This window comes from Ambystoma mexicanum, chromosome 4q (genome assembly GCF_040938575.1).
Source record: "Ambystoma mexicanum isolate Mex_15411 chromosome 4q, UKY_AmexF1_1, whole genome shotgun sequence".
NCBI lineage: Eukaryota > Metazoa > Chordata > Amphibia > Caudata > Ambystomatidae > Ambystoma > Ambystoma mexicanum.
Window position 1 is genome coordinate 307,167,070 of NC_090928.1, and position 27,388 is coordinate 307,194,457.

The 27,388-nt window shown below is 54.7% G+C and overlaps 1 protein-coding gene across 3 annotated transcripts in view; it reads left to right on the forward strand.

The window, feature by feature from the left end:
* Positions 1 to 27,388, forward strand: part of SYTL3 (synaptotagmin like 3) — a 778,488-nt gene that overhangs the window by 574,842 nt on the left and 176,258 nt on the right. For all 3 annotated transcript variants that reach the window (XM_069607884.1, XM_069607886.1, XM_069607885.1), the window contains exons 10-11: positions 3,985 to 4,157; positions 23,465 to 23,567. In XM_069607884.1, the coding sequence (XP_069463985.1) occupies positions 3,985 to 4,157; positions 23,465 to 23,567 (276 nt within the window). The remainder of the gene's footprint in view (positions 1 to 3,984; positions 4,158 to 23,464; positions 23,568 to 27,388) is intronic.

A 27,388-nucleotide genomic window follows, 5' to 3' on the forward strand; every position in this document is an offset into this window, starting at 1 on the left:
TATTTCCAGAAAGCTGCTAACATTGTAATACCAACAAAGACTATTAAAGTGTTGCAATTCTAATCTGAAAGTTACCAGTGAAGCACTTTTCTATTGTAGTGTTGAAGTAGATGGGCTGGCTAGTATACCCATATGGCAAAACGTAATTGCCCCTAAGAAACCTGGTGAATGGATAAACTAAGTAGTAGAAGGTGCAAGTGCTGCAGAGTGGTACTAATAGAAAACAAAATGTTGATTTACGATATGTGTTGAAGAATTGTGAAAGCTGGTTGTAGAAAGGTTACAATTCTCTCTGCATTTATAATTGGGAACCATCCTGACCAAACTATTTCTTGTCAAAATTGTGAAGATTTCTTATTCCAGGAGGAGTGAGAGCTTATAACCTTTTCAAAGTACCTTATTGAAGCAACAAAACTTTATGACTTTAAGTACCCGACCTCAAGAATGATATTGGAACTTTGTGTTAAAACCGGATTTCCTTGTCTTTCTTTGAACTGTGGAGAAAACCCTTCTTTGGATCTGGGGAAGGGAGGTTCACCCAGACCCCCACAACAGACATTGATCACACTGTGAAGCAGGTCTTATGTTGTATACTGTTGTTGAAGTGAATTGCCTTATAATTCGTTTTTGCTTTGATTGTTCTATATCTGTGAGGGTTAGATATCCCGGTATCTAGTCTATCCATCGAATGCCTTCCATTGAATTATTTAGCATCGAGGGGTTTGCAATGAAAAAATATGCATCGAATGCATGTTTTTGAGGGGTAAAGGGTTCATTTTCTTGGGGTGGCTTTGAAAGGGTAAAAAACAGGAGGTTGGGGGGGACCCCACCAGGGGGCCCCACCCATTGAGGGTTAAAGGGTTCATTTGCTTGGGGTGGCTTTGAAAGGGTAAAAAACAGGAGGTTGGGGGGACCCCACCCATTAAAAAAACAAACAAAAGTAAATGCCTTCGATGCAAATATTTTCGTTGCAAAAGGTTCAATGGAAATATCCCTCGATGCAATCAATTTGATAGAAAGACCATAAACCAGATATCCCTTGGTTAGCATGTTCCCTTTAGTCTCTTTTAGGCATGGAACTCCTCGCCGGGGTAGGGATAGTGAGGCGTTTATCCAACCTATTTATTTAATAAAATGGAAAAAGTTGAAAACTCTTTACAATGTTGTCCGCCTCACATTTATAGCCCCTCACAAATGATATCTGTTATTATTGCTATCCAATGTAATGGTACTCAATGTATTGACCTTGTAAGGATGACGGTCGTAGACATCCTTGCCTGGACTGGCCTCATGCTAGAAGCAAGTCCTTAACCGGTGCACTATCCACCATGCACGCGGTAGTCGACATTATTCTGTGCCAAAAAACACAGCCTTTGTTACCTGCACATACAATTGTAAATGAGAGAGGAAAACATGTTTTTAATAAAACCTTATGAGGTTAACCGTAATTAAATCATGCCTTGCAGTGGCCTTAAAAAGTGTAGCATGTTATTCATCACATATATCCCATGATGGGAGTCTGCTCGTGGCCCCTCTGGCCCACACCCGCAACTTCTCAGAAGAAAGCATCTCCTTTACACAGGTGCAATCAATCATAACAGCTAAGTATGAACAAATATTTTTCCATACCAAATGTTTGTCAAGCATCAACATATTCCGAGCAACACATTTCCGGTCTTGGCACCCAAACTAAATGTCCTAAATACGGATGCCAAGTGAAAATGAAGAGGGTAATTCTTGAAGTAGAACTGTACACCAAACACATAATCATGTCCGTGTTGGTGGCTACAGAGTTTTACATTTCTTTTTTTAATTCTGTGTTTTGTTTAGTGCTGTAGATACCAAGAGACTATGACAAAAAAAACACACACACACACACCCCCCACCCCCCCCTATGGCCTTATACCTACCCATTGACCATCCATTGCCATGCTAAGCCCTATGGTTATTTCCACCCACTGCCATCCCCTCAATGCCCCAAACACACCCTCTTGGGATCTCATAGAGCTCTCTCGAATCAGGCAGCAGCACCAAACGATGCTGCGGGATAGTGGCCGCAATGAGTTGTACCAGGTTCGTTCTCACACCATTCGGCAGCTGTTGCCATGTTACGGTTGCCAGGTAGCAACATTTTGTCAGTCCCTGGCAAATGCCTATCCCATGCCTACGCAAAACCTCCAACGTGTGGCTTTGGCAATGCTTGTTAAAACATGATAGAGACCTTAGCAATATGCTGCGGGGCCCATCCATGTGTGCCTCCAATCACGGACAGGCCTGAGGTGTATTGCTTCATGTAAATGTGATTTCCAGAGCCCGACTGCACGAAGGAAGGGGAACCTTGCCTTGTTTTCCTCTCCGGTGACTCGCAGTGAAAGTCAGGCACAGCTAACCATGGCTGGCCATACATTGGAGCAAAAGGTGAGCAGAGAGAAAGCCTTACAGTGTGCGGGTTCTCTGACGCAGACATCACCCCGTCGGCTAGAGCATGCCTATCGGATCCCTGCAGAAGTAATGGAAGCAGGATGCAACTCAAATGGATGCCGCCACTGAGTTGGAAAAAATTGTTAATAAACACCATCTACAATGTGATGCTGTGTTTGTCCTCATCTGCATCCCCTTTCCACCCACTCCACAGTTCGCAATGACTAGGAACACATGGGTGGGTAAGAGAGGCATGTGGGGCGCTCGGAAAACCTGGGCCAAACAATATACCTGGGGTCCTTGGGGCTCTCTTTCTTCTCACCATAGAATACCCAGGCAGGCAGGGAAAATGACGCATTCTGAATTTGCATTACGTGTTTGTTTCTGGCTATTTCGTGACCTGCACTTTCAGTCTTTTCCGGAGGAGATGGAAAAACTAAAACTTCAACATGGCCAAGGCCATCTTGAGAAGGACATGACCTTTTCCAGCTGAACACATCCAGCCAGACATCTAAACTCGCATACCAATCATGAAGACACCAATCCTGAGAGAGCTGCACATTTAGACAGACATCTATACTCGCATACCAATCATGAAGACACCAATCCTGAAAGAGCTGCACATTTAGACAGACATCTATACTCGCATACCAATCATGAAGACGCCAACCCCGAGCGACTGGTACGTTTAACCAGACGTCTGGACTTGTACACTAACAATGAGGACACCAATCCTGGGAGATCTTTACATTTAGTCAGACATCTATACTCACATACCAAACAGGACGACATCAATCCTGAGAGAGCTGTACATTTAACCAGACATCTACACTTGCATACCATTCTTGAAGACACCATCCCTGAGAGAGCTGTGCATTTATCCAGATAGCTATATTCGCACACTAGCCATGAGGACACCAATCCTGAGAGAGCTGTACATTTAACCAGACATCTGTACTCACATACCAATGATTAAGATATCAGTCCAGAGAGTTACACATTTAGCCAGACATCTGAACTCACATACCAACAATACAGACACCAGTCCTGAGAGAGCTGTACATTTGGGCAGAAATCTATACTCGCACACTAACCATGAAGACTCCAATCTTGGGAGAGCTATACATTTAGTCACACATCTATACTCACATACCAAACAGGACGACATCAATCCCGAGAGAGCTGTACATTTAACCAGACAGGTATACTCGCATACCAAACAGGAATGCACCAATCTTGAGAGAGATGCACTTGTAATATTCTTGAACCACTTTCTGGAACCATCCCAACTTTTCAACCATCAGTGTTCAAGAAAAGGTGGCGGCATGTTTCCCCCCCTAAACAGCCTAAGTGCACCTTCCTTAGAAACGTGCTTGCTCTGCAGCTAATTTTGTACTCAAGGGAACTTTTTCTTGCCTCTGGGCACCCCTCGGGCAGCATGATCTCAAAGCTTCTGGCATGTATTTATAATCTTAACGAACAGAAGACGGGTCTCTTTAGTGATCCGCTCTACAGATATTCTCGTATAACGTATGGTTTGTTGTCTCTCCTCTCCTTGTTCAGGACAGTTTGTGCAGCATCTCCAGCACTGATGCAGGCAACTTCGAAGATGCCAGCGTCACTGGAGAAATTGAGCTCTCAATCAAATTCAACTTTAAGACCAGCAACTTGGAAATCTGCATAAAGGCTTGCAGGAACCTAGCCTACGGCGACGAGAAGAAGAAAAAGTGCAACCCGTAAGTCTGCAAGAAAGAAAAGCCATTGGTGCTGCCCTTCCTGTTTTCTTCATGTTTTGCAGGTTTTTGTGTCAAGGGTTCGCGGTTGAGGTGTGCCTGAAATGAGGGGAAGGGGAAGTTAATGGTGGCCCTTTGGAGTCCAGCATTTTGGTAAAATGGTAGTACCTCTTAACCACATCCATAAGAGGTATGGCATTGAATTGGCAATAGTTCTTATTAGAATGGTAATAATGTATGGCGACTGTAAGGAAGGTTTAGTCATAATTAAATCCCTAAGATTTCCCACCTGTATTTGCGCGTGCCATGTAAAACATGCGGTTGTCTGTTCAGCCTATCCCGTTGTTTTACAGACAGTAATTCCTTCGAACAAACAAACTCATCGAAATATATAGAAGGTGTGGGGGTAAAGGGTTTAAATGGATGGGGAGGGGTTTGGGGTAGAGGTAGTAGCATATGGAAAGGGGTACTTGAGGAGGGAACCCACCAAATAAAAAATAAAAAAATAAATGAGTTTTTTCTAAGGAATTTCTTTAAAGTATATTTCTTCGAAGTCCTTCATGTCGGTAAAACGACATGGAACCCTGTTCAGCCCTATCATGTCTCTTCCCCGCCATCTGTGCTCAGCACAGTACATTTGTGGGCCTACCCTAATACAAGGAAGGGCAGGAGGGGCGCCACCTTTCTCCGCGATGCAACTATAGGGCAACAGGACCATCTGGAGTTGATTAGGAACCACTGTATCATCTGAAGCACCTATGGGAAAACCCAGAAATAGACTGGTGGGATACCTCACGGCGCCTGATACAGCCTTGCTGGCCTGCAATCGCCATGTCATTATGTGATATTCTGCAACCTCATCCTTTTCCGGATACCTCAGATACGGAACCATTTTTAACTTTTTAAAACCTTTTAAAGAAGTAAAACAAAAATATTCAATTCTTTCCTATGATGTCATTGTCAGGAACAATCTGTCCTATCACACATCTTCACATTTGTCAGACAAACTCATTCAAATCACAATCCTCACATGAACAAAACAACATATACCTGTATTTCAGGAATACTTCAATATTTCAACCAATGGGTAGGTCATCAGAAAACTTAGTCCTAAGCATTGTGTAGCAATACCCGGTGATTTCTAGTGGCTTTTCCTGTCTGTCTTGGAGCTACTTTTTCTTGGACATTCATCAGGGGTGTATTGTTATGCATACGATTTCTTTGTTTTGCGCAGTGATAGTTGTCATTTAACTTAAGTTAATTATTTGTAGCCAAGGGAACAACATCAGGAGTCTTCTGGCAATGGCCAAGAGAGCTTAGTTCACGGAGTTTGTGTTGTGTGCCTACATCGTCAAGGATGCCCGAAGAGCCACTGTATATTGACCACAATCATGATTGGAGAAAAGTAGCTAATGCCTTTCAGGAAGTGATGTTCAAAGTTGATGACAGAGCTTCTGAGAGCTCCTTTCCCACTGACGTCATCTCCTGTCCTGGTGTATTCAGAGATCTGGTCCGGTTTCTGGGAGCAGCTGTTCCAAAATTGCATGAATTTCTTTCTGAGACTTCAATTTTAAATCTTGAACTTGAAGGATATCGGGGTGAACTCCCAAATGTCTCATTTCTGGATATTTTGTGTTTCTTCTTGAAACTTTCTCCTCCTCTCTAAGATTTCTGATGCTTGCTCATGGTAAAGCCATATGCTATCACTACATCTGCAAATCTGTATCTTCACTTTGGGAAGTTGATGAACATTCTCACACACAGAATGATACAAATAAATAACCAAGGCTTGGCCATGGGGGATTACTAGGGTCAGGCCAAGACCTGAGGGAGTGATGAACACAGTCAGACTCAGGGGCATCTCTTATCTATATTTGTTGCTCGCCATTAAGTAGTTTGATTAGCATCCTTTTGAAATTGCCTGCTTCAGAACCTTCCTTAACCACTAGAATGTAAATGTTGTTTCTTCAGTCACTGGATTCTAGGTCCTCTATCTGGTCATCTACTTGTTGCGGAGATGGCGCAAGTTGTGGTGGGCCATCTCCTGTAGATTATGCCTGTCTCCAAAATCAGAGATCCTTTGTTCAACGTCATCCATGTAATTGAGGATGCCGGTTTGGTCATTTTCAGTGCATTTCATTTCTTGTCTATTGGTTTGGAAATCCTACACCCATGACTGTAAAAGAAAGTACATGTTTGCCTGGCAGGAGTCCATATCACCGACATTGCTTGATTTTCTCACCTGTCATTGTTATTATTATTATTATTTTATTTTATGAGCACTGACCTAGCTTCAAGAAGCAACGGAGCGCTTTACAGAGCTATACAGATACATAACGGTCATGATCCGAGTTTATTGTACGCAGCTGTTTTTCCATTGCTTATGATTCTCTTCAATCTGTGAAAATTCATTTGACATGGGAAAGGTGAAGGGAGGAAAGAGAGAAATTGGAAACTAGTGATGCAACACAGTGAGGTTAACCAATGAGTGAGGACTGACATAGTACTAGTAGGCAAATGGCGTGGTCCAATAATGTCAAAGGGGTGAGGTGGTAACTGAGCGCCCTCCACAGAACACTGTGCGAGGCCCTGTTGCCCCTTGTTAAAGAGCTGTACTTCATCTTTGTGAGCTGTGGACAATGGTTTGATGTCCCAGTCAGCTCATTTGTTCACATTATCGCACTGCTGTAATGATGAGTTTGCCTGATCGCATAGACTCAGAGAACAAGCCCCAATGCAAAGCACTTCCAAGGTCCCACATGGACAAAAGATCCTGTTGAGCTCTCTGCTGCACCGCTCTGTAGGGGAGAAGGCAAAACTCCTAAAGAACTGTCCTTCTAGCCCATTCATGGGTACAGGTTAATTCACGGTTGGTGGACAGTCATGAGAGGTGGGTGTTGGTCACTGCAGCAGTGGGAGCAGAAGAAACCCCAGGCAGAGGGATCCAATGATATTACAGTGTGTTCTGCTGTTGGAACCTCTCAATGCTGTGCTGGGGTGCCTCTAGCCAGCAGAGGTGGTGGGTAAGCTGCTCAGTGCAGGGGTTTTCACGCAGTGTAGAACAAATCTAGTGAAAGTTGTGCCCAAGATCGCTGACTAGGCTGCCATCTAAGTTGTGGTACCACAGGCCCCCTCCCGCAAATGTGTATATGTTGAATAAAAGGTACATATCTTTTATTCTTAGGGCATGATTAATTGTGAATCTTCTCTCAGGCTTTTGCTCAGGGATATGCCGTGTACATTCACATTTTTCAAGCTGTGCAAAGGCAATTTTCACTGTGGGTAAAGGGAGAGTTGATACAAGATGACCAAGACTAGCGGGTGGGAGTGAGTGAGCCCCACAAAATGGCTTTATGTGAGAAATACCTGCTGATGTGATCAGGCAGTTTCTGGCCAGAGTCAGACCCTAAAACACACAACTATAATAGTAAAAAAAGACAACTTAAAAGCAAGAACCGTTTGTCCGGAATATTTGCAACTGTATCACTTGGGAAAGGCGCTATCTCCAATCCAGCCTCATCTTTGCCTTCTTGACCCCCTCTACCTGAGGCCATCGGGCAACCCACCTTCCATTTGTTCTTACAAATTCCAAAAACTTAGAGGAGTATACCTCACAGATGGCATTCTGTCACTTCTCTAACTGTTGATGTTCCACAAGGCTCTGTCTTGGGTCCGTTCCTCTTTACACTCTACATCTCTGGTCTTGGGGCTCTAATCTCCTCCTTTGGGTTCTCTTACCAACTCTTTTTGGATGCATTTAGCCCTTCTGTGTTAGTGAGCTGTACCTCACATTTAGCCCCTTGGTTCAGTGTTCCAAATCTTGCATTTGGCCGATTTGTGCTAATGGGCCATATGTTGCATGGACGGCCCGCAGGGCACAGGAAACACATCACCCCTGGAGGAACCTGTGGGGGTGGTAAATTGCTACACACCAGAATGTACGACAGGGGAAGGGATATGGGCCGCAGTTATTCAGAACAGCAGGGGTAGAAAAGGTACTGCCACTAAATAGCCCTAATAAAAACTCACCCTTTGGCATACACCTTCTCAAACTCTGAAATAAACACAACCATACCACTGCAGCACAAGAAAGTGCACGCATTTCCCAACACCACAACAACGAAACAAACCACACATAGCCTCGCCCAACACCACATGACAGCTACCAACCGAAAAACACACCTACACTCGGTGAACAGTATTACCGAACTGAAGCTGGCAACATCACATCACAGCTCTTTTTTCCTGCTCATTCCTACTAATTTACCTGCCTCCCCTCTTGCTTTACAGTCCCGCCAGAGTGCCAAGAGACCACACAGGTATATATATATATATATATACATATATATATATATATATATCACATGGCCACGGTAGTGGCCATGTAGTTATGGTTAAGTTGGTGTTTCCATAGGAAGAGCACTTTTTGGACGGGTTATAACTTCGCTCTCCCTGGACGAATCCTCACCAAACTTCGCAAAAAAAGTATTTGGGTCACTCTGAAGTTTTTTGCAAAGTTTGGTGAGGATTCGTCCAGGGGGGGCAAAGTTATAGGGGGAGTCCCAAAACGTTTTTTTTCCCATACACATAATGGGAGAAAACTTTGCTCACGCCTACAACCAAAACCGCTGGACGGATTTACACCAAATTTGTGGCAGGAGCTGCGGCTTGGTACCGAAAGCGTGCTTTGCTTTATTTGGTGTAAATCTGTCGAGTAGTTTTAAAAAATATTACAAAAATGTAAGTGAAAAAAATTAGTGATATCTGTGTTCGCTTCGCGGACACACGTCCCTGTTCGCTCGGCGGACAGGACAGTGATTGGGCAAGCAGCTTGCGTGATGTTCGTGGACATCTGACGTGCTCTCTCATTGGATGCGGTGAAAGCGTGCAGTCCGTCTGGCTTCAGAGAAGCCCTCCATCTTTGTTCCTCGCCACCTGCACAGTAAGTCTTGTGTCTGTCTCCTGTTCCTCCCACCCCCGCTCATGCCCCGTGTGTCCTTCTTGTCCCCCCTACCCCCACTCATGCTCCGTGTCTCCCCTGTTCCTCCAGCACCCCGCTCACGCCATCGGCACACGGTGGCCAGCGGAGGGCCGAGGAACGGGATCTGCCGCCTGCACACGAACGCCCTGTGTCTCTCTCCCTCCCTCCACCCCCCGCTCATGCCCCGTGTGTCTCTCTCCCTCCCCACCCCCCGCTCATGCCCCGTGTGTCTCTCTCCCTCCTCCCCACCACCACTCATGCCCCGTGTGTCTCTCTCCCTCCCCCCCACCCCCGCTCATGCTCCGTGTGTCTCTCTCCCTCCCTCCACCCCCCGCTCATGCCCCGTGTGTCTCTCTCCCCTTCCCCCACCCCTCGCTCATGCTCCGTGTGTCTCTCTCCCTCCCTCCCACCCCCGCTCATGCCCCGTGTGTCTCTCTCTCTTCCCCCCACCCCCGCTTATGCCCCGTGTGTCTCTCCCCCTCCCGCCCACCCCCAGCTCATGCCCCGTGTGTCTCTCTCCCCTTCCCCCCACCCCCCGCTCATGCCCCGTGTGTCTCTCTCCCTCCCCCCCACCCCCGCTCATGCCCCATGTGTCTCTCCCCCCCACCCCCGCTCATGCCCCGTGTGTCTCTCTCCCTCCCCTCCACCCCCTCTCATGCCCCGTGTCTCTCTCCCCTTCCCCCCAAACCCCGCTTATGCCCCGTGTGTCTCTCTCCCTCCCACCCCCGCTCATGCCCAGTGTGTCTCCCTCCCCCCACCCCCGCTCATGCCCCGTGTGTCTCTCCCCCTCCCGCCCACCCCCCGCTCATGCCCCGTGTGTCTCTCTCCCCTTCCCCCCACCCCCCGCTCATGCCCCGTGTGTCTCTCTCCCTCCCCCCCACCACCGCTCATGCCCTGTGTGTCTCTCCCCTTCCCGCCCACCCCCCGCTCATGCCTCGTGTGTCTCTCCCCCTCCCACCCAGCCCCCGCTCATGCCCCGTGTGTCTCTCTCCCTCCCACCCACCCCCCGCTCATTCCCCGTGTGTCTCCCTCCCTCCCCTCCACCCCGCTCATGCCGCGTGTCTCTCTCCCCTTCCCCCCACCCCCCGCTCATGCCTCATGTGTCTCTCTCCCTCCCCCCACCCCCGCTCATGCCCCGTGTGTCTCTCCCCCTCCCGCCCACCCCCGCTCATGCCCCGTGTGTCTTTCCCCCTCCCACCCCCGCTAATGCCCGTGTGCCTCTCCCCCTCCCGCCCACCCCCGCTCATGCCCCGTGTGTCTCTCCCCTTCCCCCCACCCCCCGCTCATGCCCCGTGTGTCTCTCTCCCTCCCCCGCTCCTGCCTCGTGTGTCTCTCTCCCTCCCCCCATCCCCGTTCCTGCCCCGTGTGTCTCTCCCTCTCCGGCCCACCCCCCGCTTCTGCCCCGTGTGTCTCTCCCCTCCCGCCCCCGCTCATGCCCCGTGTGTCTCTCCCCTTCCCGCCCGCCCCCCGCTCATGCCCCGTGTGTCTCTCCCCCTCCCGCCCACCCCCCGCTCATGCCCCGTGTGTCTCTCTGCCTCCCGCCCACCCCCGCTCATGCCCCATGTATCTCTCTCCCTCCCCCCACCCCCTGCTCATACCCCGTGTGTCTGTCTCCCTCCCCCCAACCCCCGCTCATGCCCCGTGTGTCTCTCTCCCTCCCGCCCACCTCCCACTCATGCCCCATGTGTCTCTCTCCCTCCAGCTCATGCCCCGTGTGTATCTCTACCTCCCCCCCACCCCCACTCATGCCCGTGTGTCTCTCCCCCTCCCGCCCACCCTCCGCTCATGCCCCGTGTGTCTCTCTCCCCTTCCCCCCACCCCCCGCTCATGCCCCGTGTGTCTCTCTCCCCTCCCCCCACCCCCGCTCATGCCCCATTTGTCTCTCCCCCCCACCCCCGCTCATGCCCCGTGTGTCTCTCTCCCTCCCCTCCACCACCGCTCATGCCCCGTGTCTCTCTCCCCTTCCCCCAACCCCCGCTCATGCCCCGTGTGTCTCTCTCCCTCCCCCTCACCCCCGCTCATGCCCTGTGTGTCTCCCTCCCCCCCACCCCCGCTCATGCCCTGTGTGTCTCTCCCCCTCCCGCCCACCCCCCGCTCATGCCCTGTGTGTCTCTCTCCCCTTCCCCCCACCCCCCGCTCATGCCCCGTGTGTCTCTCTCCCTCCCCCCCACCCCCGCTCATGCCCCGTGTGTCTCTCCCCCTCCCGCCCACCCCCCGCTAATGACTCGTGTGTCTCTCCCCCTCCCGCCCACCCCCCGCTCATGCCCCGTGTGTCTCTCCCCCTCCCGCCCACCCCTCCGCTCATGCCCCGTGTGTCTCTCTCCCTCCCACCCACCCCCCGCTCATTCCCCGTGTGTCTCTCTCCCTCCCCCCCGCTCATGCCCCGTGTGTCTCTCTCCCTCCCCTCCACCCCCGCTCATGCCCCGTGTCTCTCTCCCCTTCCCCCCACCCCCCGCTCATGCCTCATGTGTCTCTCTCCCTCCCCCCCACCCCCGCTCATGCCCCGTGTGTCTCTCCCCCTCCCGCCCACCCCCGCTCATGCCCCGTGTGTCTTTCCCCCTCCCGCCCACCCCCGCTCATGCCCCGTGTGCTCTCTCATTGGATGCGGTGAAAGCGTGCAGTGTGTTTGGCTTCAGAGAAGCCCTCCATCTTTGTTCCTCGCCGCCTGCACAGTAAGTCTTGTGTCTGTCTCCTGTTCCTCCCACCCCCGCTCATGCCCCGTGTGTCCTTCTTGTCCCCCCTACCCCCACTCATGCTCCGTGTCTCCCCTGTTCCTCCAGCACCAGCACCCCGCTCACGCCATCGGCACACGGTGGCCAGCGGAGGGCCGAGGAACGGGATCTGCCGCCTGCACGCGAACGCCGCGTGTCTCTCTCCCTCCCTCCACCCCCCGCTCATGCCCCGTGTGTCTCTCTCCCTCTCCACCCCCCGCTCATGCCCTGTGTGTCTCTCTCCCTCCCCCCCACCCCCACTCATGCCCCGTGTGTCTCTCTAGCTCCCCCCCACCCCCGCTCATGCTCCGTGTCTCTCTCTCCCTCCCCCCGCCCCCGCTCATGCCCCGTGTGTCTCTCTCCCCTTCCCCCCACCCCTCGCTCATGCTCCGTGTGTCTCTCTCCCTCCCCCCCACCCCCGCTCATGCCCCGTGTGTCTCTCTCCCTTCCCCCCACCCCCGCTTATGCCCCGTGTGTCTCTCCCCCTCCCGCCCACCCCCCGCTCATGCCCCGTGTGTCTCTCCCCTTCCCCCCACCCCCCGCTCATGCCCCGTGTGTCTCTCTCCCTCCCCCCCACCCCCGCCCATGCCCCGTGTGTCTCTCTCCCTCCCCCCGGCTCATGCCCCGTGTGTCTCTCTCCCTCCCCTCCACCCCCGCTCATGCCCCGTGTCTCTCTCCCCTTCCCCCCACCCCCCGCTCATGCCTCATGTGTCTCTCTCCCTCCCCCCACCCCCGCTCATGCCCCGTGTGTCTCTCCCCCTCCCGCCCACCCCCGCTCATGCCCCGTGTGTCTTTCCCCCTCCCGCCCACCCCCGCTCATGCCCCGTGTGCTCTCTCATTGGATGCGGTGAAAGCGTGCAGTGCGTTTGGCTTCAGAGAAGCCCTCCATCTTTGTTCCTCGCCGCCTGCACAGTAAGTCTTGTGTCTGTCTCCTGTTCCTCCCACCCCCGCTCATGCCCCGTGTGTCCTTCTTGTCCCCCCTACCCCCACTCATGCTCCGTGTCTCCCCTGTTCCTCCAGCACCAACACCCCGCTCACGCCATCGGCACACGGTGGCCAGCGGAGGGCCGAGGAACGGGATCTGCCGCCTGCACGCGAACGCCGCGTGTCTCTCTCCCTCCCTCCACCCCCCGCTCTTGCCCCGTGTGTCTCTCTCCCTCCCCACCCCCCGCTCATGCCCCGTGTGTCTCTCTCCCCCCCCCCCACCCCCACTCATGCCCCGTGTGTCTCTCTAGCTCCCCCCCACCCCCGCTCATGCTCCGTGTGTCTCTCTCCCTCCCCCCGCCCCCGCTCATGCCCCGTGTGTCTCTCTCCCCTTCCCCCCACCCCTCGCTCATGCTCCGTGTGTCTCTCTCCCTCCCCCCCACCCCCGCTCATGCCCCGTGTGTCTCTCTCCCTTCCCCCCACCCCCGCTTATGCCCCGTGTGTCTCTCCCCCTCCCGCCCACACCCCGCTCATGCCCCGTGTGTCTCTCTCCCCTTCCCCCCACCCCTCGCTCATGCCCCGTGTGTCTCTCTCCCCCCCACCCCCGCTCATGCCCCATGTGTCTCCCCCCCACCCCCGCTCATGCCCCGTGTGTCTCTCTCCCTCCCCTCCACCCCCTCTCATGCCCCGTGTCTCTCTCCCCTTCCCCCCAAACCCCGCTCATGCCCCGTGTGTCTCTCTCCCGCCCTCCCACCCCCGCTCATGCCCAGTGTGTCTCCCTCCCCCCACACCCGCTCATGCCCCGTGTGTCTCTCCCCCTCCCGCCCACCCCCCGCTCATGCCCCGTGTGTCTTTCTCCCCTTCCCCCCACCCCCCGCTCATGCCCCGTGTGTCTCTCTCCCTCCCCCCCACCACCGCTCATGCCCTGTGTGTCTCTCCCCCTCCCGCCCACCCCCCGCTCATGCCTCGTGTGTCTCTCCCCCTCCCACCCAGCCCCCGCTCATGCCCCGTGTGTCTCTCTCCCTCCCACCCACCCCCCGCTCATTTCCCGTGTGTCTCCCATCCCTCCCCCCCACCCCTGCTCATGCCCCGTGTGTCTCTCTCCCTCCCCTCCACCCCGCTCATGCCCCGTGTCTCTCTCCCCTTCCCCCCACACCCCGCTCATGCCTCATGTGTCTCTCTCCCTCCCCCCCCACCCCCGCTCATGCCCCGTGTGTCTCTCCCCCTCCCGCCCATCCCCGCTCATGCCCCGTGTGTCTTTCCCCCTCCCACCACCGCTAATGCCCGTGTGTCTCTCCCCTTCCCCCCACCCCCCGCTCATGCCCCGTGTGTCTCTCTCCCTCCCCCGCTCCTGCCTCGTGTGTCTCTCTCCCTCCCCCACCCCCGCTCCTGCCCCGTGTGTCTCTCCCTCTCCCGCCCACCCCCCGCTCCTGTCCCGTGTGTCTCTCCCCTCTTGCCCACCCCCCGCTCATGCCCCGTGTGTCTCTCCCCCTCCCGCCCACCCCCCGCTCATGCCCCGTGTGTCTCTCTCCCTCCTGCCCACCCCCGCTCATGCCCCATGTGTCTCTCTCCCTCCCCCCCACCCCCCGCTCATACCCCGTGTGTCTGTCTCCCTCCCCCCACCCCCCGCTCATGCCCCGTGTGTCTCTCTCCCTCCCGCCCACCCCCCACTCATGCCCCATGTGTCTCTCTCCCTCCCGCTCATGCCCCGTGTGTCTCTCTACCTCCCCCCCACCCCCACTCATGCCCATGTGTCTCTCCCCCTCCCGCCCACCCTCCGCTCATGCCCCGTTTGTCTCTCTCCCCTTCCCCCACCCCCCGCTCATGCCCCGTGTGTCTCTCTCCCTCCACCCCACCCCCGCTCATGCCCTGTGTGTCTCCCCCCCCACCCCTGCTCATGCCCTGTGTGTCTCTCCCCCTCCCGCCCACCCCCGCTCATGCCCTGTGTGTCTCTCTCCCTCCCCCCCACCCCCGCTCATGCCCCGTGTGTCTCTCCCCTCCCGCCCACCCCCCGCTCATGACTCATGTGTCTCTCCCCCTCCCGCCCACCCCCCGCTCATGCCCCATGTGTCTCTCCCCCTCCCGCCCACCCCCCGCTCATGCCCCGTGTGTCTCTCTCCCTCCCACCCACCCCCTGCTCATTCCCCGTGTGTCTCTCTCCCTCCCCCCCACCCCCGCTCATGCCCCGTGTGTCCCTCTCCCTCCCCTCCACCCCCGCTCATGCCCCGTGTCTCTCTCCCCTTCCCCCCACCCCCCGCTCATGCCTCATGTGTCTCTCTCCCTCCCCCCCACCCCCGCTCATGCCCCGTGTGTCTCTCCCCCTCCCGCCCACCCCCGCGTGTCTTTCCCCCTCCCGCCCACCCCCGCTCATGCCCCGTGTGTCTTTCCCCCTCCCACCCCCGCTAATGCCTGTGTGTCTCTCCACCTCCGGCCCACCCCCGCTCATGCCCCGTGTGTCTCTCCCCCTCCTGCCCACCCCCCGCTCATGCCCCGTGTGTCTCTCTCCCTCCCACCCACCCCCCGCTCATTCCCCGTGTGTCTCTCTCCCTCCCCCCCACCCCCGCTCATGCCCCGTGTGTCTCTCTCCCTCCCCTCCACCCCCGCTCATGCCCCGTGTCTCTCTCCCCTTTCCCCCACCCCCCGCTCATGCCTCATGTGTCTCTCTCCCTCCCCCCACCCCCGCTCATGCCCCGTGTGTCTCTCCCCCTCCGCCCCACCCCCGCTCATGCCCCGTGTCTCTCCCCCTCCCGCCCACCCCCGCTCATGCCCCGTGTGTCTTTCCCCCTCCAACCCCCGCTAATGCCCGTGTGTCTCTCCCCCTCCCGCCCACCCCCGCTCATGCCCCGTGTGTCTCTCCCCTTCCCCCCACCCCTGCTCATGCCCCGTGTGTCTCTCTCCCTCCCCCCACCCCCGTTCATGCCCCGTGTCCGTCCCCTTCTCCCACCCCCCGCTCATGCCCCGTGTGTCTCTCTCCCTCCCCCCACCCCCGCTCCTGCCTCGTGTGTCTCTCTCCCTACCCCACCCCCGCTCCTGCCCCGTGTGTCTCTCCCCCTCCCGCCCACCCCTCGCTCCTGCCCTGTGTGTCTCTCCCCTCCCGCCCACCCCCGCTCATGCCCCGTGTGTCTCTCCCCTTCCCGCCCACCCCCCGCTCATGCCCTGTGTGTCTCTCCCCCTCCCGCCCACCCCCGCTCATGCCCCGTGTGTCTCGCTCCCTCCCGCTCACCCCGGCTCATGCCCCGTGTGTCTCTCTCCCTCCCCCCACCCCCGCTCATACCCCGTGTGTCTGTCTCCCTCCCCCCACCCCCTGCTCATGCCCCGTGTATCTCTCTCCCTCCCGCCCACCCCACACTCATGCCCCGTGTGTCTCTCTCCTTCCCGCTCATGCCCTGTGTGTCTCTCTCCCTCCCGCCCACCCCCTGCTCATGCCCCCGTGTGTCTCTCTCCCTCCTGCCCACCCCCCGCTCATGCCCCGTGTGTCTTTCTCCCTCCCGCCCACCCCCCACTCATGCCCCGTGTGTCTATCTCCCTCCCGCTCATGCCCCGTGTGTCTCTCTCCCTCCCACCCACCCCCCGCTCATGCCCCGTGTGTCTCTCTCCCTCCCGCCCACCCCCCGCTCATGTCCCATGTGTCTCTCTCCCTCCCCCCACCCCCGCTCATGCCCCGTGTGTCTCTCTCACCTTCCCCCTGCCCCCCGCTCATGCCCCGTGTCTGTCTTCTGTTCCCCCGCTCATGCCCCGTGTCTGTCTCCTGTTCTCCCCACCCCCCGCTCATGCCCCGTATCTGTCTCCTGTTCCCCTCATGTGCCGTATCTGTCTCCTGTTGCCCCCTACGCCCCCCTCTCATGCCCCGTGTCTGTCTCCTGTTCTCCCCACCCCCCGCTCATGCCCCGTGTCTGTGTCCTGTTCCCCACACCCCCCGCTCATGCCCCGTGTCTATCTCCTGTTGCCCCCCACCCTCCTCGCTCATGCCCCGTGTCTGTCTCCTGTTCCCCCACCCGCTCATGCCCTGTGTCTGTCTCCTGTTCCCCCCACCCGCTCATGCCCTGTGTCTCTCTCTTGTTGCCCCCCACCCCCTGCTCATGCCCCGTGTCTGTCTCCTGTTTCTCCCACCCCCCGCTCATGCCCCGTGTCTGTTCTCCCCACCCGCCGCTCATGCCCCGTGTCTGTTGTTCCCCCCACCCCCCGCTCGTGCCCCGTGTCTGTCTCCTGTTCCCCCCACCCTCGCTCATGCCCCGTGTCTGTCTCCTGTTCCCCCCACCTCCCGCTCATCCCCCGTGTCTCTCATGTTGCCCCCCACTCCCCGCTCATGCCCCGTGTCTGTCTCCTGTTGCCCCCCACCCCCTGCTCATGCCCCGTGTCTGTCTCCTGTTCTCCCCACCCCCCGCTCATGCTCCGTGTCTGTCTCCTGTTCCCCCAAGCCCCCGCTCATGCCCCGTGTCTGTCTCCTGTTACCCCCCACCCCCCGCTCATGCCCCATGTCTGTCTCCTGTTGCCCCCCACTCCCTGCTCATGCCCCGTGTCTGTCTCCTGTTTCTCCCACCCCCCGCTCATGCCCCATGTCTGTTCTCCCCACCCGCCGCTCATGCCCCGTGTCTGTTGTTCCCCCCACCCCCCGCTCATGCCCCGTGTCTGTCTCCTGTTCCCCCCACCCTCGCTCATGCCCCGTGTCTGTCTCCTGTTCCCCCCACCTCCCGCTCATCCCCCGTGTCTCTCATGTTGCCCCCCACTCCCCGCTCATGCCCCGTGTCTGTCTCCTGTTGCCCCCCACCCCCTGCTCATGCCCCGTGTCTGTCTCCTGTTCTCCCCACCCCCCGCTCATGCTCCGTGTCTGTCTCCTGTTCCCCCAAGCCCCCGCTCATGCCCCGTGTCTGTCTCCTGTTGCCCCCCACCCCCCGCTCATGCCCCATGTCTGTCTCCTGTTGCCCCCCACTCCCTGCTCATGCCCCGTGTCTGTCTCCTGTTCTCCCCACCCCCCGCTCATGCCCCGTGTCTGTGTCCTGTTCCCCCCACCCCCCGCTCATGCCCCGTGTCTGTCTCTGTTGTTCCCCCCACCCCCCGCTCATGCCCCGTGTCTGTCTCCTGTTCCCCCCACCCCCGCTCATGCCGTGTGTCTCTCTCCTGTTGCCCCCCACCCCCGCTCATGCCCTGTGTCTGTCTCCTGTACCCCCCACCCCCCGCTCATGCCTCTTGTCTGTCTCCTGTTCCCCCCACCCACTCATGCCCCGTGTCTCTCTCCTGTTGCCCCCCCGCTCATGCCCCGTGTCTGTCTCCTGTTCCCCCCACCCGCTCATGCCCCGTGTTTCTCTCCTGTTGCCCCCCACCCCCCGCTCATGCCCTGTGTCTGTCTCCTGTATCCCCTCCACTCCCCCGCTCATACCCCGTGTCTCTCTCCTGTTGCCCCCCACCCCCTGCTCATGCCCCGTGTCTGTCTCCTGCAAACCCCTACCCCCTGCTCACACCCCGTGTCTCTCTCCTGTTTCCCCCCACCCCCGCTCATGCCCCGTGTCTGTCTTCTGTTCCCCCCACCCCCGCTCATGCCCCGTGTCTGTCTCCTGTTCCCCCCACCCCCCACCCATGCCCCGTGTCTGTCTCCTGTACCCCCACTCTGCGCTCATGCCCCGTGTCTCTCTCCTGTTGCCCCCACCCCCCTGCTCATGCCCCGTGTCTGTCTCCTGTTGCCCCCCACCCCCCCGCTCATGCCCCGTGTCTGTCCCCTGTTCTCCCCACCCCCGCTCATGCCCCGTATCTGTCTCCTGTTCCCTCATCCCCCGCTCATGCCCCGTGTCTATCTCCTGTTCTCCCCACCCCCCCGCTCATGCCCCGTGTCTGTCTTCTGTTCTCCCCACCCCCCATTCATGCCCCGTGTCTCTCTCCTGTTGGCCCCACCCCCCGCTCATGCCCCGTGTCTGTCTCCTGTTGCCCCCACCCCCCGCTCATGCCCCGTGTCTCCCTCGTGTTCCCCCCACCCCCGCTCATGCCCCGTGTTACCCCCCACCCCCCCGCTCATGCCCCGTGTCTCCCTCATGTTCCCCCCACCCCCGCTCATGCCACTTGTCTCTCTCCTTACCCCCCACCCCCGCTCATGTCCCGTGTGTGCCCTGTACCCCCCCGCTCATGCCCCGTGTCTCCCTCGTGTTCCTCCCCACCCCCCGCTCATACCCTGTGTCTCCCTCATGTTCCTCCCCACCCGCTGCTCATGCCCCGTGTCTCTCTCGTGTTCCCCCACCACCGCTCATGCCCCGTGTTTCCTTCCTTTTCCCCCCACCCCTTGCTCATGCCCCGTGTCTGTCTCCTGTTCCCCCACCTGCTCATGCCCCGTGTCTCTCTCCTGTTGCCCCCCCGCTCATGCCCCGTGTCTGTCTCCTGTTCCCCCCACCCGCTCATGCCCCGTGTCTCTCTCCTGTTGCCCCCCACCCCCTGCTCATGCCCCGTGTCTGTCTGTTGTACCCCCTCCACCCCCCCGCTCATACCCTGTGTCTCTCTCCTGTTGCCCCCCATCCTTGCTAATGCCCCGTGTCTGTCTCCTGCACCCCTACCCCCGCTCATGCCCCGTGTCTGTCTCCTGTTGCTCCCCAACCCCCTGCTCATGCCCCGTGTCTGTCTTCTGTTCCCCCCACCCCCTGCTCATGCCCCGTGTCTGTCTCCTGTTCCCCCACCCCCCGCTCATGCCCCATCTCTGTCTCCTGTTGCCCCCACCCATGCCCCGTGTCTGTCTCTTGTACCCCCCACTCCGCAATCATGCCCCGTGTCTCTCTCCTGTTGCCCCCACCCCCCGCTCATGCCCCGTGTCTGTCTCCTGTTGCCCCCCACCCCACCGCTCATGCCCCGTGTCTGTCTCCTGTTCTCCCCACCCCTGCTCATGCCCCGTATCTGTCTCCTGTTCCCCCCATCCCCCGCTCATGCCCTGTGTCTGTCTCCTGTTTTCTCCACCCCCCCGCTCATGCCCCGTGTCTGTCTCCTGTTCTCCCCACCCCCCGCTCATGCCCCGTGTCTCTCTCCTGTTGGCCCCACCCCCGCTCATGCCCCGTGTTTCCCTCGTGTTTCCCTCGTGTTACCCCCCACCTCCCGCTCATGCCCCGTGTCTCCTTCGTGTTCCCCCCACCCCCGCTCATGCCCCTTGTCTCTCTCCTTTCCCCCCACCCCCGCTCATGTCCCGTGTGTGCCCTGTACCCCCCCGCTCATGCCCCGTGTCTCCCTCGTGTTCCTCCCCACCCGGCTCATACCCTGTGTCTCCCTCATGTTCCTCCCCACCCGCTGCTCATGCCCCGTGTCTCTCTCGTGTTCCCCCACCACCGCTCATGCCCCGTGTTTCCTTCCTTTTCCCCCCAACCCCCGCTCATGCCCCGTGTCTGTCTCCTGTTCCCCCACCTGCTCATGCCCCGTGTCTCTCTCCTGTTGCCCCCCTGCTCATGCCCCGTGTCTGTCTCCTGTTCCCCCCACCCGCTCATGCCCCGTGTCTCTCTCCTGTTGCCCCCCATCTTTGCTCATGCCCCGTGTCTGTCTCCTGCACCCCCCACCCCCCGCTCATGCCCCGTGTCTGTCTCCTGTTGCTCCCCACCCCGCTGCTCATGCCCCGTGTCTGTCTTCTGTTCCCCCCACCCCCTGCTCGTGCCCTGTGTCTGTCTCCTGTTCCCCCCACCCCCCGCTCATGCCCCATCTCTGTCTCCTGTTGCCCCCACCCATGCCCCGTGTCTGTCTCCTGTACCCCCCACTCCGTGCTCATGCCCCGTGTCTCTCTCCTGTTGCCCCCACCCCCCGCTCATGCCCCGTGTCTGTCTCCTGTTGCCCCCCACCCCACCGCTCATGCCCCGTGTCTGTCTCCTGTTCTCCCCACCCCTGCTTATGCCCCGTATCTGTCTCCTGTTCCCCCTATTCCCCGCTCATGCCCTGTGTCTGTCTCCTGTTCTCTCCACCCCCCCGCTCATGCCCTGTGTCTGTCTCCTGTTCTCCCCACCCCCCGCTCATGCCCCTTGTCTCTCTCCTGTTGGCCCCACCCCCCGCTCATGCCCCGTGTTTCCCTCGTGTTACCCCGACCCCCCGCTCATGCCCCGTGTCTCCTTCGTGTTCCCCCCACCCCCACTCATGCCCCTTGTCTCTCTCCTTTACCCCCACCCCCGCTCATGTCCCGTGTGTGCCCTGTACCCCCCCGCTCATGCCCCGTGTCTCCCTCGTGTTTCTCCCCACCCCCGCTCATACCCTGTGTCTCCCTCATGTTCCTCCCTACCCGCTGCTCATGCCCCGTGTCTCTCTCGTGTTCCCCCACCACCGCTCATGCCCCGTGTTTCCTTCCTTTTCCCCCCACCCCCTGCTCATGCCCCTTTTGTACCCTGTTCCCTCTCACCCCCCGCTCATGCCCATGTGTCTCCCTTGTTCCCCCCCACCTCCCGCTCATGCCCTGTTGTGTTCTATATACACCCCGCCTTCCCTTTCCATGGTGGCCATCTTGGTAAAAGATTTTCCTTCCTACACCGGGACGCCGCAGTCGTTCCTGGTGTAGGAAGGAAAATCTTTTTGGTTTTTTTACCACCCGGCATTCCCACTTTGAGGACATAAGATGTTAGTGGTCTTCATCTATTGAAAAGGATTTGTAATGTCATCTTTGATGTCCTGGGTGTTAGTCTTAGCAGTGCACGGTGGTGGCGCGAGTTATGGTTGCTTAGCTTACCATAACTGGCGAATTTCAAGGGTTTTTCGGTTTTACTTGGAACCATAACGTCCCTTTGACAAAGTTTTTTCACTGAATATATATATAAAACAAACAAACAAAACACCTGCCACAGGCAGGGGGACTGCACTCCGGGTCAGGGAAATTGCATACTAAGCAAAAAAAACAATCGAGCAAAAATCGCTAGGAACGTTTTTATTGGCAAAGACAAAACACAGCATATGCAGGGCACATAAGGAATAAAAAAAGGTAACACGGTTCACGCTCTTGGAGCGCTGGGTCGTCACACCATATATATATATTGCGTGAAATTTCTTTGTTATAGGGACGTTGTGGTTTTTGTTTGTTTGGTTATTTACTTGTATAGCACACGTGACCCAGGGGTACCTGGGCGCTAGTGAGTAAGAAGACGGTTACATGTTACAGTTCCAACGCATATTACATGGGCACAGGTATAAGGCAAGAATACAGTAATACACATAATACAATCATTAATTCAGTCCAGAACGGGTATTACATGGGCTCAGGTATAAGGCAAGAATACAGTAATACACATAATGCAATCATGAATTCAGTCCAGAACGGGGAGAATATGCAAGCGTACATGCACGGGTAGTGTTAGTCCGGGGGATGCGTGGCTGAACAAGAAGTAGGTTCATTCTTATTGAGTAGCCAGGTGATGGCAATACTCCTGAATTTTACAAATGTTTGGATGGATTTGATGTCAGGTGGGAGTGTGTTCCATAGTCGGGAGACCATGAGGGAAGCTGGTACCTGCAGCTCTTTTTAAGACGTATTTAGGTACCAATAGGCAGGCAGTGTTGGAGGATCTCGTAATGCGAGTGGAGGATCTGATTGTGAATTTGTTAATGAGGTAAGGTGGGGCTAGGTGATTAAGCACTTTGTAGGTAAGGCATAGAGTTTTCACGTCTTTTCTTGTATGGAGATCCATTTGCAGAGTTTTCTGGTTGCTGAGATACGCTCTCTTCTGGGTATGTTTAAGGGGCCTCTCAGCACATTCATCTGCAATATCTGCAGTTTGTTGAGTATGGACATATTGGTGCCTAGGTAGAGACTATTACAGTAATCCAGTTTGGACTATATAAGTGCTCTGGCTAGTGTAAGGCAGCTGTAGGATGATGATAAAAGTTTGCATGCCCTGATCAGCTTGCCTGTGTATGCGGTGGCTGAGGCAGTCATGTTCACTTGTTTAGTTAGATTGGAGTTGAGGTTGTGAGGATTTGAGGAGGTGAGGATTTGTCCACGGGGGAGGGGGCAAAGTTATAAGCCACACAAAAAGTGCTCTATCTATGAGTTGAGAAACTTAACCATAAGTACCGCAGGTCCTGTAATATACATCCATTGGCTTCCCTAACATTCCCTGAGTGCTAATGCTGCGTTTGACTTAAGAGTGTACAGTGGAGTTACAACACTGAATCTAAAGAAGCCTGAAATTAAATTGATATGGCTTCCTGACTCTTCAGCTGTTGTCCTCTTGCATAGTCTTTTGCAATAATATTTATTTCATCCAGCCAATCGGCTTAGTTAGTTTGCTTCAGTCACACATATGCAGAGACCCACATGAGTGTTAAAAATACACCAACAGTGGTGCAATGATGTACCTTACACCATAGAAGTCCCACATCAGTGTCATACAGAGGTTTAACAGTTGGCGATGGGATGACTGGGGTCTGTGGCAACCAGTCTTGGCCACCTTTCTGGAAAATATGTTTTTCCAGGGGTGCCTGGAATGCCATGTGGTCCATTGGGTGTGGCACAGTTTGGAAGAGTTGCTCTTTGGAGTGATATGTAATGATGACGTTTTAAAGTATCTGTGTTAGAGCAAGGCAAGTCCCACATGCAGAAAAAGGTATATTAAGTCCAATGTTGGAGGTGAAGCCACAGTTTTGAAATGGAAAGCATTGCTTTAATGCCAGCATCTAATGACCTGAACAGTGCTGAAGGTTGCTCTCTCTCTCTCTCCCTCTCCCTCTCTACTCTCTCTGTCTCTCTCTCTGTCCCTCCCTAGGTATGTGAAGACATACTTGCTTCCTGATAGATCTTCCCAGAGTAAGCAGAAGACCAGCCTCAAAAAGAACACCGTGGACCCATCATTCTATGAAATCTTGAAGGTGCGCCTCCAGAAGTGAATTCTGAAAATAGTTTTCTTGTGCAGAGCACCAGTCGGATGAAATCTCATCGCAAGTAATTCATGACATTTGAGAACCAGTTTATGAAGGTGTCCCAGGTTCAGTGGGATTCACGATGAACAGTTAAATGCCTATGATTCATGGACTTTTTTTGCACGGTTGAAAGTGACTTTGCACTGCCGACATAACAGTGCAAAGTGTATTTTTGCAGTTCAAAGTCAGTGCAAAGTCAGTGTATAGTCCTTTTTGCAGTACAAAATGACTTGGCACAGACTTTACACTGCAAAAATATACTTTGCACAGTTCCATGAATCAAGGTTTGTGTCGGCAGTACAAAGTCGCTTTGAACCGTGCAAAAAGTTCCATGAGTCGGGGCCTTTGTTTTCTTATTCAGCCTAATTCATGGAATTTGTCGCATGATCATGGAACAGTGCAAAATGTCTTTTTGCCATGCAAAGTCACTTTGCACTGCAAAACTACACTGTGCACTACTCCATAAATCAGGGTGGAAGTTTTGCAATTTAAAGTGTAAAAAATACACTTTGCATTGTTGCATGAATCAGGGTGTTCGTTGGCAGTGCAAGTCACTTTGCACCAGTGAAAGGTAACTCTGCACCGTGCAAGAAATTCCATGAATCTGGGCCACAGTGTCACCATTGCCATTCTCAGTTCTAATCAATGCCACCAGGACAGGCCTGCCTGGAGCTTTTGTGAGTGTCCTTCAAAACCATGTGTGGGGGTCCCTTTTCTGGTTCTTGCCAAAAGAAATGTTGGGAAACACTAGAAGCAAAGGGATGAGTTTAGGCCGCCCTGGATATGAACACTTGGTGAAAACTGGTCAGGGTGTAAATGCAGTTTTAGAAAAAGGTTTCTGGGGTCTGTGGCAACCAGTCTTGGCCACCTTTCTGGAAAATATGTTTTTGAAAGCACAGTAAGGCAGGAAAATATGTCTGAACAATCATTTATTAAAGGGTAACTTTACCTGTGAGCTAGGCTTCCTCATGTGCATGTGTTTGTGGAAAATAAGAGCAGGACATGGTACATTTTTTGACAGAAAGACTGGTATCGTTTGTTTGGAAGTAATATCTTTTTGGGCTTATTAAGGCAGTAGCATTGTTAACAAAAATTAACTAGATTTCAAGGTATTTTTAGGAAAGTAATGCTTTAAAGCAACCTTCACCAAGGATATCTTTTGGGCAATGTGTAAAAAGAAAAGTGCATTTTAAATCACATTATATCAGAATGTTGCTCCAAACTAACAGAGATTTAAACAAAATGTTGTAGAGGATGCTGGTGTTCTTTGGAAAAATGAATGGCAAATGGCGCCACATTAGGCCAAATGCATCAATGACAATTGTAAGGATTTAAAATACAGCAATACGCGTGCTTGATCGGCAAATAAGATGTGTGATTGCCACCTATCAGTGCTTGATCCCCAAAGTGGGCTTCTTTGTCACTGTAAGTACGCATCTGTAGGCTATCAATATGTTTTCCGGGTCTCGGGAGGATAGCTCAGGGGTCGCGTGCTCGCCTTGGAAGCAAGACGACACGGAGCACCACAGGTTCGATCCCCGGGTCCGCGGTTAGACGCCTCTGGGTATTAAGCACGTTATAAATAACCTATCATATCATATCATCACACTGACCAATCAGCCACAGTCCTTCCACCCTCCATGTCGGTGTCGGTTCCCTCTAGCGATCAGTGCTTGTATCTTGAAACCCAGTGTGCCACACCAGTACATTGTACGCCCAACCCAACCCTGCTCATTGTCGCAGTCACAAAGGCACATCTAAGTGTTAGCACATAGTAAACCCATTGCAACATATCATTCCAAACCTTCCTGCCTCGTACCGGCAACGTCTTGCCAAACATACATACCACAAACCAGCACACATTGTCATTTTCCACAATGCCCAGGAAACACACCCCTATCTTTCACACGGCCCAAGGCGATCAACCTATGCATCAATCATGCGCAGATTGACTCATTTCTGCAATGCAAATATCTGTCAGTATCCACACGTTATAAATGCCATATCATATCATATCATTGTCCCACTAAATGTGCATTTCCAGTGTCCACATTGCTCCAGAAATAAACATATTGGCAATTGTCCACAGTTCAAATGACACATTGTTGATTTTCACAGTTCTGCAGTAAATTCAGAACGTCAGCTTCCCCAGTAAAAACATTGCTAGCTATCAACATAACAGAGCAAACAATATTTGTCAGTTTGCACAATTTCTTTGGGGTTTTAGCATGAATTATTTACCACAATACCCATGTAAAGCACATTTGCATATTCCATAATGAGCAGTAAAATTACATTTCACCATTCCACAAGTTACAACTAGTGCACACAGTGCCTTTTTTTTCTGCACGCACGCACACAGGCAAATAGACACACACTGTGATTTTAACAAACAGAATAATAACGAACACTTTTTTATCTAAACAGTTTTAATGAAAGAAATACCTAATTTTTAATTTATTTATTTGACCCCTTCCCAAGCCCCTGTTTCCCTTCGTTTATAATCCCACCCTAACCCTACCCACCCGTTTTAACCCCTTACCCCACCCCCATATGTATATACATTTAAAAAATCAGTATTTATTTCATTATAAATGTTTAGATATAAATGCTGTTCGTTATTTTCTATTCGTTTAAATCACTGCATACTGCTTGGGACATGGCATCCCTCTTCTTAAGTATTATTCTCAAGACATGGGGCAGGTCATTACAAGTGAGCCGTTGTGGAACTAGGGTGCTGATAACAGCGTTACTGGCACCTTTTCCGGACCGGCTCACTCCGTGTTTGCCAGTAGCAGCTGTGTCCTGCCGGTAGTTCAGGCCCCTACTGGCAGATAAATCACTGAAGCAGCGGCACTGTTAGCAACGGTGCCGGCGCTTCAGTGGTTCCCATCCCATGGAGTCTCATGGGAATGGGAATTTACTGTTCTGCCACTGCCCGTAATATCCCAGTAATCCTGGGATATCGGGCAGCGGAAATGGTAAGCCGAGGTTGATGGTAACCTGCCAGTAGTACCAGCGGCTTTCTGGCAAACTCAACCCTTGACGTATGCTTGATGATTTTGAGGCTGTTGCTGAACACCTCTAGTTCTCAAAGGCTTGGCTGGAATCATAATAGAGGATGCCCAGAGCCAAGCACAGACCCTCCACCCCCAGTGTCAGGAGCTTTGAATCCCTTCTCCAATTCCTATCTCTGAGGATGACAGTCTCCATCTGGCTCACTGCCTGACTAAGGTTGTAGTTGTGCATCACATGACAAGTCTTCACAGTGAGGGCAGGGCAACAGAAGAACCCCTAATTAAGCAAAAACCAGCCATTCCATGTGCTGGAATGGATGGCAATGGCCTGGGGCCCGAGTTAAAGTCCTGAGCGTAGCAAGGACCTTTAACACGGGTTCCTGGTGCAGTTACCACCCCTTCCAGCCCATGGAAAGGGTGGTTATTGCTATTAGCACCCAGGGTTGACAATCCGGTAACCTGCAGTTCTGACAGCAAAATTTGTTGTATGATTAAATGAGACGCCTGACAGCAGCACATCTATTCATACAACAAACTGCCTCAAGATGGCCACCACAGAGCTGGAAAACGACTCCAAGCTGAGCCCCTCTTCCATTTCCATTGCAGCCAGGCTGAAGATGGAGTGGCACCAGCGACAGAGGCCCTGCCGCCGCTGACAGAATCAGTTAAGTGGGGCTGGAGATGGGAGGGACGGGAAATGTAAAGAGAAGAGAAGGTGGGGGAAGATGGCGGGGTGGCGGAAGCAGCCGTCAG